The following is a 12,329-nucleotide window of genomic DNA, read 5'->3' as shown; positions in this document are numbered from 1 at the left end:
GCCGGGCAGAGCAGGGGCTGCCCACCCGCCGTTGGGGGGCTGGGGCCGGCCCTCGGGGCACCGCTGCAGCCTCTTCCTCGGCTCCCCGCGGCCGGATCCCAGGGCAGGTCCGTGCCGCCCCCCGCCCGGCACATGATACCCCGTCCCTGCCACTCGCTGCCCCCAGCCGGCCATTGATTAGCGCTCCGAGTGCCGCTCTAATTAGCTGTCTGCTAATTAACGAGTAGGGCCCTGTCCGACCCCTCTGACTGGCACCTTCGCTCATCGCTTTGATTCCGTTATTGCTGATCTATTGGCGGTGAGGGGCTGGGAGAGGGGGGGCCTCTCCGTGGTTTATGCCCGCAGCCAGATGGGTGGGAAGAGAGGGGAAGGGGGGGGTCCCGCACCCGCTCCAGGCCCCAACAAGTGCAGAGCGAGTCCCGCTGCCCCTCCGCGCCCGGCTGCAGGCGCCCTTTTATGGGCCGGTGGAAAGCGGCAGGAGCCGTAATGCCCCCGTACTGGGCTCCCCGGCCCCCGGGAGGCCAAGGCCTCCGCCGTGCCCGTGGGAGGTGCAGGGGAGGCCGGGGCTGCCGGGGACGCTGGGGCTGCGGGTGCCCGGCCCGGGAGCGGAGCGGCTGCCCGGAGCCGGCCTCGCCGCCGCTTTCCCCTAGAATATGTCTGCACAATGGAGTCGAGGATTAAAAAATAAGAGGAGGGAAATGAAAGGTGTTCACTCTTCGGGAACATGGCTTTAAGCCCTAAATCCTGATTCCGGGACGCGAAAGTGCATTGTGAGTTAAAGGATTATGTTAGTGTAACATATTACTTCGGATCCCACATTCCCCTAGGGATAATTAGGACATACTTTTGGTAAATTGCAAACCAAGACAGCAGGATAAATACTGCCGCTGCGGGCTGCTTTTCTGCTGCAGGAGCCTGCTTGTGCATTTGCAGATTTGTTTATTTCCCCCCCTTTCTTCTGACCTTTCATTTCACTCTCCAGTATTCCCCCCTTTTTTTTTCTATCCTCTTTTGCTTTCTTCATTCGTTCAAGTGCCCCGATCCGACCGCCCAGACACGCTCGCACCTCGCCGTGCGCGTTCCCCGCTAGCACCGGGCCGCCCGCCCCCGCGCTGCCTTCGGCCCCGGCCGCACCGAGCTCCCGTCGGGGATCACGGGGGCGGCCGCTGCCGCCGCCCAGCGGACACGGGAGGCCCTGCACCTCCCCCGGCTTCACCGCGTCTGGGCACAAAACGGGCTCGTAAAGTCCCAGGGCAAACCGCACGCCTGGCAGCCCACGGCCCCGCCGCGGTTTCTTGCCCGACCAGTGGAGGCCCCGGTGGCGGGGCCGTCGAGGCGGAGCGCGGAGGCTGCTCGGGTTGTGCTGCAGGCAGGAGGGGGCTCCTGCCGTCGAAAAACTTCTTAGGAAGTGCGGGGGTCGGGCCGGGACCTGCTTCGCCGCGGCGCCCAGCGGGGGCCGTACGCTTCGGGTGTGACACCGGCGACACCCAGGGAAGGCCCACGGTTTTTGGCAGCGAGAACACAGGAGCTCCTCGGCTCAGCACGGCCCCAAGCCGTCGAAAGCGGAGCCGAAGGTTGCAGCCCCCTCCGCATAGAGGGACCTCGCCCTTGTCCTTTGGGGTGCGGGTCCGCACCCCGCGCCGCTGCCCCCAGGACGCCGTACGGCTGCGGTGTGTCACGTCGGGGCCAGCCGTCCGCAACGAGTAGCCGCCTCGCCGCGGCTCCCCGTGCCCCCTCTGTTTCCCATGCGGTCCCCGCGCCCTTCCGCACCTTTGAGCGGGTCGGGTTCGCAGGGGGACGCACTGCGGCGGGAAGCGGGGGGGGATGGCGCAGCTCGGGGGGAAGCGGTGAGCCCCCCGCTGGCAGGGCGGGGACCCCTGGTGCGGGACAAACAGGACGGGGCGGGGGTCGAACGGGCCCTCGTGTCCTCACCGCTCCCTCCTCTCCCCCAGGGCGACCACCGGCAGAGCCGGCCGAGGCTTCCCGCAGCGGGGAAGCCGTTGTCTCCGCGGCCGGGTCGCCGGGCCCGCTCCCGTGGCGTTACCGAGAGCCGCGGCCGACCACCAGCATCCAGAAAACTTCCCTTAAACCAGTCCTGCCCCAGTCCCGCCCGGAGCCCCCTTCGCCCTGCCGCGTCCCTCTGTGCCCGCCTCGAGCCGTGCCCGGCCCCGGGCTCCTCTGGGGCGCACCGCGGGGGGAGGTTTGGGGCCGCCGCTGCTGCTTTCGGGGCCGGCCGGGCCCCGGGGGTGCTTTGCCGGGACGGGCCTGCAGGCTGGGAAGGGAGGCGGCGGGGTGGGCAGGCCCCCGGTTCGTAGGGGCCTGGAGATGGTAATTCGGAGTAAAATGTAACTCAAAGAACTCTGAATCATTCATTACCACCTTGTAATTACTCTGCTAATTAGGTTGACACGGCACTTAATCAGGATTAATACGACGTCTTGTCACTGGCAGTTTCCATTACTCTGACATTCAACAAGGGAGCCGTCCCGCAGACGCCAACACGGGCTGCTGCTCTCCGAGGGGACCCGCGGCCCGACCCCGCCGCCGGGAGCTGGAACGGGGCCGCAGGCGGGGAGGGACCGAGCGGCCCAGGGCGCCCCGACAGCACGGCGGGCCGTGCGCTCCCTGCTCACACCGTAGCCCGGTCGGTGCCAGCACCCGCCACGTTCCCCCCCACCCCTTGGCGGTCCCGGACCCCCGAGGGCTGTCGCTCGCCCCGCCGTGCGCCCGCCGCCGCCCACCGCACCGGGACGGACGCAGCCCCGCTGCCGCCCTGGCGGTGCCGTCCCGCTCCTCTCCCTTTCCTTCCTACCCCCATCTCGTTTCTCGATGTGCCTTTCCCTCCCCCTCCCCTCCCTCCCGCTCCGTCTTGCCCCTCTCCCCGACGGGGCGGCGCTGCGACGGCGGCGGCGGCGGGAGGGGGGGGGGCAGTGAGAGAACGACGGTGCCCGCCGCCGCGCGCGCTGATTGGCTGCCTGATTGGCTGCCGCCCTGGCGGCGTCACCCCCGCTCGGCGGGCCGCCAATGGGGGCGGGCGGCGGCGGTGGAGAAAGCCCGGGTTTATCATAACCCGCGGGGGACGCGGCGGCCGTGACGTCACGGGGGGAGTCGCCGCCGCCGAGAGGAGCCGGCCGGCACGGGCGGGCGCGCCGCAGTGGCCGGAGTCCGCCCCGCTCCGCGCCTCCGCCCGCAACTTCCCGACTAACTTCGGCCCGGCCCGGCCCGGCCCGGCCCGGCCCGGCGCGGCGGCGATGCGGCGCTCGGCGGGCGCGCCGCGCTAGTGCCGCCCGCCCGAGTGCCGCCGCAGGTGCGCTGCCCCCCCCGGCCTGCCGCCCGGTGAGCGGGCAGCCCCCGGGGATGCGGGCGCAGCGCTAGTGGGCCGCCATGGAGGGGCCGAGCGGGTCCAGCTTCGGGATAGACACCATCCTGTCCGGCGGCAGTTCTGGCAGCCCCGGCGTCATGAACGGGGACTTTCGGCCGCACGGCGACGGCCGGCCCGCGGATTTTAGGAGCCAGGCCACGCCGTCCCCCTGCTCGGAGATCGACACCGTGGGCACGGCGCCCTCGTCGCCCATCTCGGTGAGCATGGAGCACCCCGAGCCGCACCTGGGGGTGGCGGAGAGCCTCCCGCCGCCGCCGCACCACCTCCACCTCGGCCCGCACCCGCCGCCGCCGAGTTTGCAGCCGTCTCCCCCGCAGCCGCCGCCGCCCCAGCTGGGCTCGGCCAGCTCCGGCCCCAGGACTTCCACCTCCTCTTTTTTAATTAAGGACATTTTGGGCGACAGCAAACCGCTGGCGGCGTGCGCACCTTACAGTACCAGCGTCCCCTCTCCCCACCACACCCCCAAGCAGGAGGGCAGCGTGGCCCCGGAGAGCTTCAGGCCGAAACTCGAGCAGGAGGACAGCAAAGTCAAGCTCGACAAGCGCGACGACACGCAGGGCGACATCAAATGCCACGGTGAGTACGTCCCGGCCCCGCTCCGCCGCCGGTGCGGCCCGGAGGGAGGAGGGAACCAGAGGAGAGCAGCACCGGCCCCGCTCTGCACGGGTTTGTCGCGATCGTCGCTGTCTCGTTTGTAAAATGGGTAAAAAATAATGCAACCGCGTTTTATTCTCTCCGGCGATTGAGAATTCCTCCTCATCTTCTCCGTCTTTTTTTTTTTTTTTTTTTAACGTGTTCGTTTTTAACAAAATTAGGCTGAACGGGTGCGATGGCGTTTGGAAGGAGAGCGTGTTTATTTTTTAGGTTATCGCGCATAAATGCCTCCCCGGCTTTCTAAGAACCACGCACAGCGGCCCCGCTGCACTTAATGCCTTCATCCTTTTCGGTTTTGTTCATTCGATCTGAAATAAAAATAAAGAGAAATAAACGCAACAAACCCCACCACCTTCCCAATACCAAATAAACGAAAGAAGTTTAAATTAAACAAACAAACAGAAAGAACCGGCCCGCGATAAGCAGAGAAGGTCACAGGGCTTTGTGCGTTTTGCGAAAACGCAAAGGAAGGGTTATTTCTCTGTCTTCTCTTCCTTTTTTTTTTTTTTTTTTTTTTTTTGGATGGATTTCGGGCTCATGGGGAAGCCTCCGCAGCTCAGGGTTTGTAAATGAAAACAGCGATGTGTGCATGGGGAGAAGGAAGGGGAAGGAAGGGAAAGAGTGAGAAACGGCGGCACGGAGAGGGGATCTTTTTCGTTCGGTGCGAGCGGAGCCTCCCCTTCCCGCGGGCTGGCTTCGCAGGAAGCGCACTTTAAGCCGCGAGGTGACGGGACACATTTTTCTAATTTTTCCCCATTCACATATTTTTGCAAGGCTGAATAGCAGCGAGACGCTGGTGTGTGCCACTCATTTTGCTATTTTAGGATTAGCATAAGAGTGCCCAAAACAGATGTACAGTCTGGTCTGGCCATTTTTGTGTGCACCAACCTCCCCAGTGGGTCAATTAGAGAGATTATTGTTCTTCCTGCAGGGAAGATCAAGGAACGCTACAAACCCGGGTACGAGCAGGGGTGGATTGACATATCGATTTCCCAGCTTTTAGGGGCGTGGGGGGGAGGGAGGACGAAAAAATAACGAAACCCCCGCCGATGACAAATAGAGCGGGGAAATCCCGCCGCCCCCCGCTTTATTCGCCCCTTCCCCAAACGCCTCGGAGAAGTCCCGGGGGAGGGGGCGGCGGGGCCCGGGGACGGCTCCAGGGAGGGGCGGGGGTCTCTCCGGGGTCCCGCCGCCCCTCGCTCACGGCTCCTCGGCTCGCTCGCAGGGACAAAGGAGGAGGGCGACCGGGAGATCACGAGCAGCCGGGACAGCCCGCCGGTGCGGGCCAAGAAGCCGCGGAAGGCGCGGACAGCTTTCTCCGACCACCAGCTCAACCAGCTGGAGCGCAGCTTCGAGCGCCAGAAGTACCTGAGCGTGCAGGACCGCATGGACCTGGCTGCCGCCCTCAACCTCACCGACACGCAGGTGAAAACCTGGTACCAGAACCGCAGGTAAGGGGGCCCCGACGGGCCGGCGGCTCACCCACGGCTCGGCCCGGCCCTGGGAACAAGGGGGGGGCGCCGCCGGCCTTGCCCTCCCTGCGGGAGCCCGGTGCGCGGCCCCGCGCCCTCCCCGGCGGGCCGGGGGCTCCGTCCAGTTGTCACCGCTGCCATAATTTTCTGTCTCATTACATACGGTTGCAGCCACCCTAATTCTGTCGGAAAACATTAGTGTCAGCGCGCTGCAATCTAACCGGGGCGCCATGTTTATTAATTTGGCCGGAGCTGCCGCGCGTGTGCGTGTGTGTGTGCATGTGTGTGCGCGGGGGAAGCTGGGCCCCGCCGGGCACCGTGGGCCGGGGCCGGCCCCGTGCTGGTACCGAGGGCCGCAGCGCCCCGTCGGGGTCTCGGCAGCGCCGGGGAGGGGAAGGGGCTGGCCGCCCGCAGCCGGCGGCGCTCGTCGGGCCGGGCCGGGCCGGGGGCCCCGTCGCGGCGCCCGCTCTGCAGCCGCCTCTTGTGCTCCCCCCGGCAGGACGAAGTGGAAGCGGCAGACGGCGGTGGGACTGGAGCTGCTGGCCGAGGCCGGGAACTACTCGGCCCTGCAGAGGATGTTCCCCTCGCCTTATTTCTACCACCCCAGCCTGCTGGGCAGCATGGACAGCACGACGGCGGCCGCGGCCGCCGCGGCCATGTACAGCAGCATGTACCGGACTCCCCCCGCGCCGCACCCCCAGCTCCAGCGGCCGCTGGTGCCGCGGGTGCTTATCCACGGGCTGGGACCCGGCGGGCAGCCGGCCCTCAACCCCCTGGCCAACCCCATGCCGGGCACCCCGCACCCCCGGTGAAGCAGCACCGCGGTCCCCGCAACGAGCCCTTCCCCTCCCCGTCCCCAAACAAGCCCCAGCACCGCAGAGAAGGAAACAAGGGGAAGCCGAGGGGCAGGAGCGTCTGCAGGCAGCCACCAGCCACCGAAGGAGGCGATCAGTCAGAGCAGGGACTCTTGAACCGTGAACCCCGAGCCGAGCCCGTAAGTGAAACGACCACACGCGGGGGAACGCGGGCAGAGCCACGGGGCGCCCCGCCGACCTCGGCTCCTGCGAGACAGGACTTAGAGCTCGGAGACAGAGAGAGGGGGAAGGAGGGGGAGGAAGAGAGGGCGAGGGAGCCCGCCGCAGAGCCTGACCGCTGGAGAGGACCGAGGGATGAGCGAGCCTCGCCCCCGCCCGTCGGAGAAGACCGGGGGAACAGAGAACTTTGCACTGATTTTTCTCATGACGTTTTTTTTTTTTCTTATTGAAAAGTGGCATGCTCCCTAATGCGAACAGAATTGTACAGACCGAGTGCTGAGTGCTATATCATATTTATTATATGTTGTCCAAAAAAAAAATCACTTCTATACGTTAGTTTAAAACGAACGAACGTGGTTCTCCCCTCTCTCTTTTCATGTCTTTTTGGATTCAGTAAAATAAATGCTTAGATGACAAAATATAGATTTTTTTGTGACTGAAAAATTACAGGGAAAAAAGAAAAAAAAAGAAATAAACTTTATCTTTTTTTAACAAACGTGGAAATTCAAGGTAGCTAATTTTCCCCGTGACGAGAATGCAAGAAATTCGGAGTAGAAAAGGCAAACGCCACTTTTTTTTTTTTTTCTTTATTTTCGTTGTTTCGTAACAGGCGATTTTTTTCTTTCTAGCTGTATTTTAAAGGGGAAAAAATCACCACCCCGCGCCAGGTGCGGTGCCCTTCGCCGTTATTTTAAGCACCTGGGCAGGGCAGTGGCGCTTCCCCGGGAAGCCGGCGGGGAGAGGCGGCGGCAGGCGGCCCAGGCCGGCTCCGGCCCATGGGGGCGGGCGCGGCGGGGCCGAGCCGAGCGGAGCCGTGCCGTGCCTGGGGATGCGGCCCCGGCCGGGCAGCTGTCTGCGCACCGAGCTGGGACAGACAGCGAGCGCCGGCGCTGGGGGTGAGTAATGAGGGAAAACGGGCAGGGGGCCCCGGCGGGCTCTGAGCCCCCAAGTCCCCCTCTGGTCGTTGCCCACCCCCCGGCGGACGGTTTTTTCCCTTAGCGCCCGCCGGCCCCGAGCCGCGGGGGTCGGGGGGCGGCAGGGAGAGGGGGCGCGGGCAGGGGCTGGGGGCTGCCACCCTCCGCCGGGCTCCCCGGCCGGCTGTGGCCCCAGCCCTCGGGGGTGAACACCCTCTTGCGAAATTAGGAAGTTATCCAGGAATCGTCTATAAAGCATTCATAAAGCCAAACAGTATCTTCTCCTCTGAGGGTTTGGATTTTGGGGTTTTTATTTTTATTTTTCTAGTGAGTTCCCTTTCTCTCTTTCTCGAAGAGAGAATTTAAAAAAAAAAAAAAACGAAAAAAAGAAAAAGAGGAGCCTGCGGGCACGTTTATTTGGGCTTTGCTAATTAGCGAGCGGCTTGCCGATTTCTCTGCTAATAAATTCGCGTTAAAACCATATTGACCCCTGTCTTGATCTAACAAAAGGAGAGTGGGCCGGGAACGCCCACGTCGTTTTGTGCCCGTGTTGCGGCGGCTGCTGACAATTCCCCCGCGCCTTCGCCGCCGTCCCTAAGTGCGCCCCGACAGAAACGAGCTGGGAGCGAGCCCGGGGCGACCCGGGCAGCCCTCCCGGGCTGGGGGATCGCGTCCTTCCCGGCCTGGGGGAGCGGGTGGGTAGCGGGGCTCGGGTAGGATCTTCTCGCCTACCCAAACAGCGAATCCTGGGCTGTTTTCTCCTGAAAAGGAGGCGATCCTTTTGGAAAAGTTGATCCCAGGCTCGTGTTTCTTCTCGATGGCTAAATCGGGACTCGTGTTTTCACCGCACAAAGTCGTTGAAAAGCAGTAAGAATAAGAAAAAGTTCGCGCAAAATGGACGAGTGCTCCCCAGGGCAGGGGGCCGGGAAGGGGCTGGGCGCTCCCGCGGGGTTGGAAGTCGCGGCCGGGGCTGTGGCAGTGCCAGTGCCTTGTGGTGCCGAGGGTCGGACGGCGACTAAAACTCTGCTGGGGGGGACGGGAGCCGCGACCTCTCCCGCAGTGCGATTCCCGACCCGGCTGGAAAGTGGGTGTGAAGAGGAAGGTTGGAGCCGGAATTGCTCCCCTCTATTTTTCCCCTTGGGAAGCGGGGCTGGGAGGGAAATTATAACGCCCGCTCGCTCGTCCCGCTGCCCGTTCGCACCGGGCAGGAGCCGTCAACCGGGGCACGTTGCCTCGCCCCGCGGCTCACGAAGAGCCGGGCCGAGGGCGGCTTCACGGGACCGGGCGCCGCTCAGTGCCGTTGGCGGCCGTGAGCGCGCAGCCTGTGCCGCCCTCGCCCCGGTGCTGAGGCCCTGGAAGTAGACGTGAGCCCCGAAACCCCTCTGTTGCGAGCTAAAGGGGCTCTCAGAGCTGTAAACCTCGGGAAATTTGGGCACCCGGCGGAGAAAACTCGGCGTTGGGCCGTCGGGAGTGGAAACGAAACGGGAGGCTGAAGGCGACCAGTGCGGTGTTTGTGTAAACGAGGGGGCCCGGTAGCCCTCGGGCTTGCTGGGGGCATTTGATGCCTCCCCCAGGCGGCCCCGCTGTTACCGGAGCACCGGCGGCCGGCATCTCCGGGGCACCCTCGGAGCCCGGCCCGGAGTCTGCGGCTCGCCCGCCCTCAGCACCGCGGACAGCGCTGGGAGGCCCGGCCAGGCTCGGCTCGGCTCGGCCAGGGACCGCCGGGTCCTGCCCGCACGTCGGGGCCGCGCAGCTGGTGAGGCCGGGCTCGGGCGGGCCGTGAGACTCCCGTGCGTGAGAGCCGCGTGGCCTCCTTCCCCGCGCTTGGCGGCAGGCAGTGGTGACGATGAAGGAGGCTGAGCCTAGCTCCTCGCTCCCTCCGCGCCGCTCCTCTCGCCTCCGCCGCCCGGGCCAAAGCTCCTGCCCCGGGCTGCGAGGGGCACTGCGAGCACGGGCTGGGGACTGCCCACCCCGAGGGTTTTGTCCCCACTCTTTGCGTGTTTCCCTCCCCCGGTGTAGACGGTGGGGACAAAAAGCGGGACGCGTCTGCTCCGCTTCTGGCCGTGTCGCTCCGGACTGACACCGGCGCGGCCGCGGTGGGGCTCTTGCCCCGTCCCACTTTAGTTTGTCTCTGCTGGGTCCTTTTCGCGTGTTTTGGCACGACGCGGGAGCTTCCTTCGTGGGGGCTCCTGCTACGCTCGGGGAGGTTTTGGGACCCGTTGCAGCCTCCGGCTCCCGGCTGAGCCGCGGGTAGGCTGCTGAGGGCTGAAGGGCTCTCTGGCGGGATGCAGCGGCAGGGTCAAGTTTAATTACTGTCCCCCCGGGGGATTAGCTTGGCCATCGTTGGAGCAGAAAGTGAGGCGGTGGAGGCTTGGCTAGGCTGGGACATGGAGCTGAGAGCTGCCTGTGCTGCTCCCTGTTCGCCTGCCCCGGCGCGGAGGCGGCTGCCGGGGACATGGGGGAACTGCAGCCGCCCTCCCCAGCCGGGGGGCGTTCGGCTGGGCCGCTGCGAAGCGGGGAGAGGGAACGAGCCAAGGCTTCTGGTGCCCGGTTCCCCTGGTTGCGTTTACACGCTGTAACGCCGCGTTACTCTCCGGCGCTGCCTGTGGCCCCTCCAGCCGGCTTCTCGTGCGAGTGGGTTTTTAACCTTTGTTATTTTCTCCCGTTTCAGAACTGACCTTCCTCCAAATTCACACGACGCTTCTGTGCGATTGCACGCCGTAAGTCGCCCTTTAGGTCTTTAAATACTCGGCTCCATCCCAGGGCGTACAGTGGGTGCAGACAGGCCGAGCTCACCCGTGGCAGCGGTAAACCCCTTCACAATGCGAGAAATATCCCCAGCCCGGGGGGTGATGGGGACAAGCGGTGAAAAAACGTTTCGGGTTGGAATTACACAGCTCCCCGCCCTCTTTATTCTGTCCTGCTGCGAAGCCCACGTCTCCCGTCGGTGGCACCGAGTGGGTTTCTCCCCGGTAGGCGCTTTAACGCGGAGCCCCGTTTGCGAGTTAGGGGCGGCACGGCAGAGCTGCCCGGCCGGGACGGCTCCGCTCCCTCGCCCCGCAGGAGAAGCTGCCCTCTGCGCTCCGGGAGCAGCATCGAAATGTCCTCCGAGGGGCCTGGTGGGGGGCAGCTCGTGGGGCCGCCCCCCCCCACCCCCCCGGGAACGGCACGGGGATGGGAGCGGGCGGGCGGCCCCCCGGAACGCCGGTGCCCCTGTTTGATGGAAAAGCCGCTGGACCTGCCTCTTCCCCGGGGCTGCTCCCACCGCCCCCGGAGCCGCGGGACAGCTGGGGCAGGCTCCTGTCCCTGCCGGTTCCCAGGCGGAGAGCAGGGCCGGTGGAGCGTCCATCACATCAAAACTCCGTTTCCATATTCATATGCCCTATTTTCCACCAGCCGTTTCTATTAATGGCAGCGCGCAAACGCCGCTCCTCGGAATTAGCGGATTTCAAAGGCACCAAACGAGGTGCCCCGCGCCGCCAGCGCCGGGCCCGGGGCTCGCCCCGACGGGGCGCCCACTCCCAGCCCTCGGCCCCGGGGCGCGGGCCCAGCGCGGTGCCTGCCGCCTGCCCGGGGCTCCCTCCCGCCTCCTTCTCTCCGGCCGGGCCACGCGTGGTCCGCCGCACGGAAGTCTTCCCTTGTCTCTGGGAGCTCGCGCAGGGCGCTTTAATTGCCGCATTTTCAAACCGAAGTAATGGTGGGGATGTCTTAGTAATTACCTTAATGAGATAACACCTTTCCTTCCCTCAACCTACTCATTATCGTGCTTCTTGTTCAAATTCCAACTACAAAGAGCTATACTTATTTAAAAAAGAAAAAAAAAAGACTGGTGAGAGAAGAAGTCTGAAATTTGTTTGAGGTCTCATCCCTTAAAACAAACACCTTACATGGATCCCTAGCATATAAAGACAGAACTACACCCCGTTCCAGGAAGGGTTGGCTTGAAGTAAGCTAAACATCTGGGGTACCCCTTAATTATTCTTGGTTGGCTTCTTTAGCTTGACCTGTAGGGATGCGAGGGTGTCAAAGTGATGAATTTTAAGATGTTGGGCTGTGAAGATGTGCAGCTGCAAGACTGATGGATTTAGGAAGGGAATGGTAACAAGGTTAGCTGCATGTGAAGTGTGAATTGAGATTTTTGCAAAGAGGCTGTGATTGCAGATGGGCATAATGTTGTACCCTTGCATGAAATCTTGCTATTATTGTATAATGGTCAGACAGAGTGTGAAATGACTTATTACTTTACTTGTATTCTTTAATGAAGTTGGGTAGGGGAGGAGAACTACCAGGAAATCGATAGTGGCAGTGCACAGAAACTATATGACAGGTGCTGATACATTAAATATTTATTTAGCTTTTTGCTCCCCCCTCCCCCTCCCCCCCCCCGATTTTCTGCTGTTTCAGAACGCAAACAAAAATACAACCAGTGGATCTAGACAGTGAAGATGATGTGCAGGATGAGAGTGGTATTTTCTTTGCCATGCTCACTTTCTGCAGGATATGTGAAGTGGGTGTCATGTGGCAGCACAGCACATATGTGTTCTGTGCAGAATAGCTGACAGATATCTAGACCCGGGCTGTGTGCACAAGCTTTCTAGACAGGTCTCGAGCTATTCAACATGCATCTCTCTTCTAGACCTCGATGTCAGCATGAAATAATTTGTCTGCTGTTATGACCCCATGTAAATTCAAGCGGGCTTCTTCCCAGCTTGATGTCCCTTTCTTTAATACACGCTGAGTGTAGTTGTCCACATGGGCACTATCATTCTAGGAACATGTAGCAAAACATCTGTGCCTACTCCTTTGTGCAGCAGTGTGTGGGTACCTCCGGGCATCTGGGGTGGGTGGGCCACTTAGCAGGCATCTCGTCACT

At 63.1% G+C, this 12,329-nt stretch overlaps 1 protein-coding gene across 2 annotated transcripts; it reads left to right on the top strand.

The window, feature by feature from the left end:
- The first annotated feature begins 3,299 nt into the window (after window positions 1-3,299).
- On the top strand, window positions 3,300-7,138 carry BARHL2 (BarH like homeobox 2). Of its 2 annotated transcripts, XM_040565872.1 has the most exons (4): window positions 3,300-3,579; window positions 3,769-3,958; window positions 5,262-5,487; window positions 6,008-7,138. In XM_040565872.1, the coding sequence occupies exons 1-4, from the start codon at window positions 3,385-3,387 to the stop codon at window positions 6,318-6,320; spliced, it is 924 nt and encodes a 307-aa protein (XP_040421806.1). In that variant the 5' UTR covers window positions 3,300-3,384; the 3' UTR covers window positions 6,321-7,138. The 2 variants fall into 2 exon arrangements, with proteins under 2 accessions (XP_040421806.1, XP_040421805.1); XM_040565871.1 differs by having other exon boundaries at window positions 3,300-3,958.
- Window positions 7,139-12,329: the final 5,191 nt, after the last annotated feature.

The sequence above is a fragment of the Cygnus olor genome, chromosome 8 (assembly GCF_009769625.2).
Source record: "Cygnus olor isolate bCygOlo1 chromosome 8, bCygOlo1.pri.v2, whole genome shotgun sequence".
Lineage (NCBI taxonomy): Eukaryota > Metazoa > Chordata > Aves > Anseriformes > Anatidae > Cygnus > Cygnus olor.
This window is presented reverse-complemented; position numbering and strand designations above follow the sequence as displayed.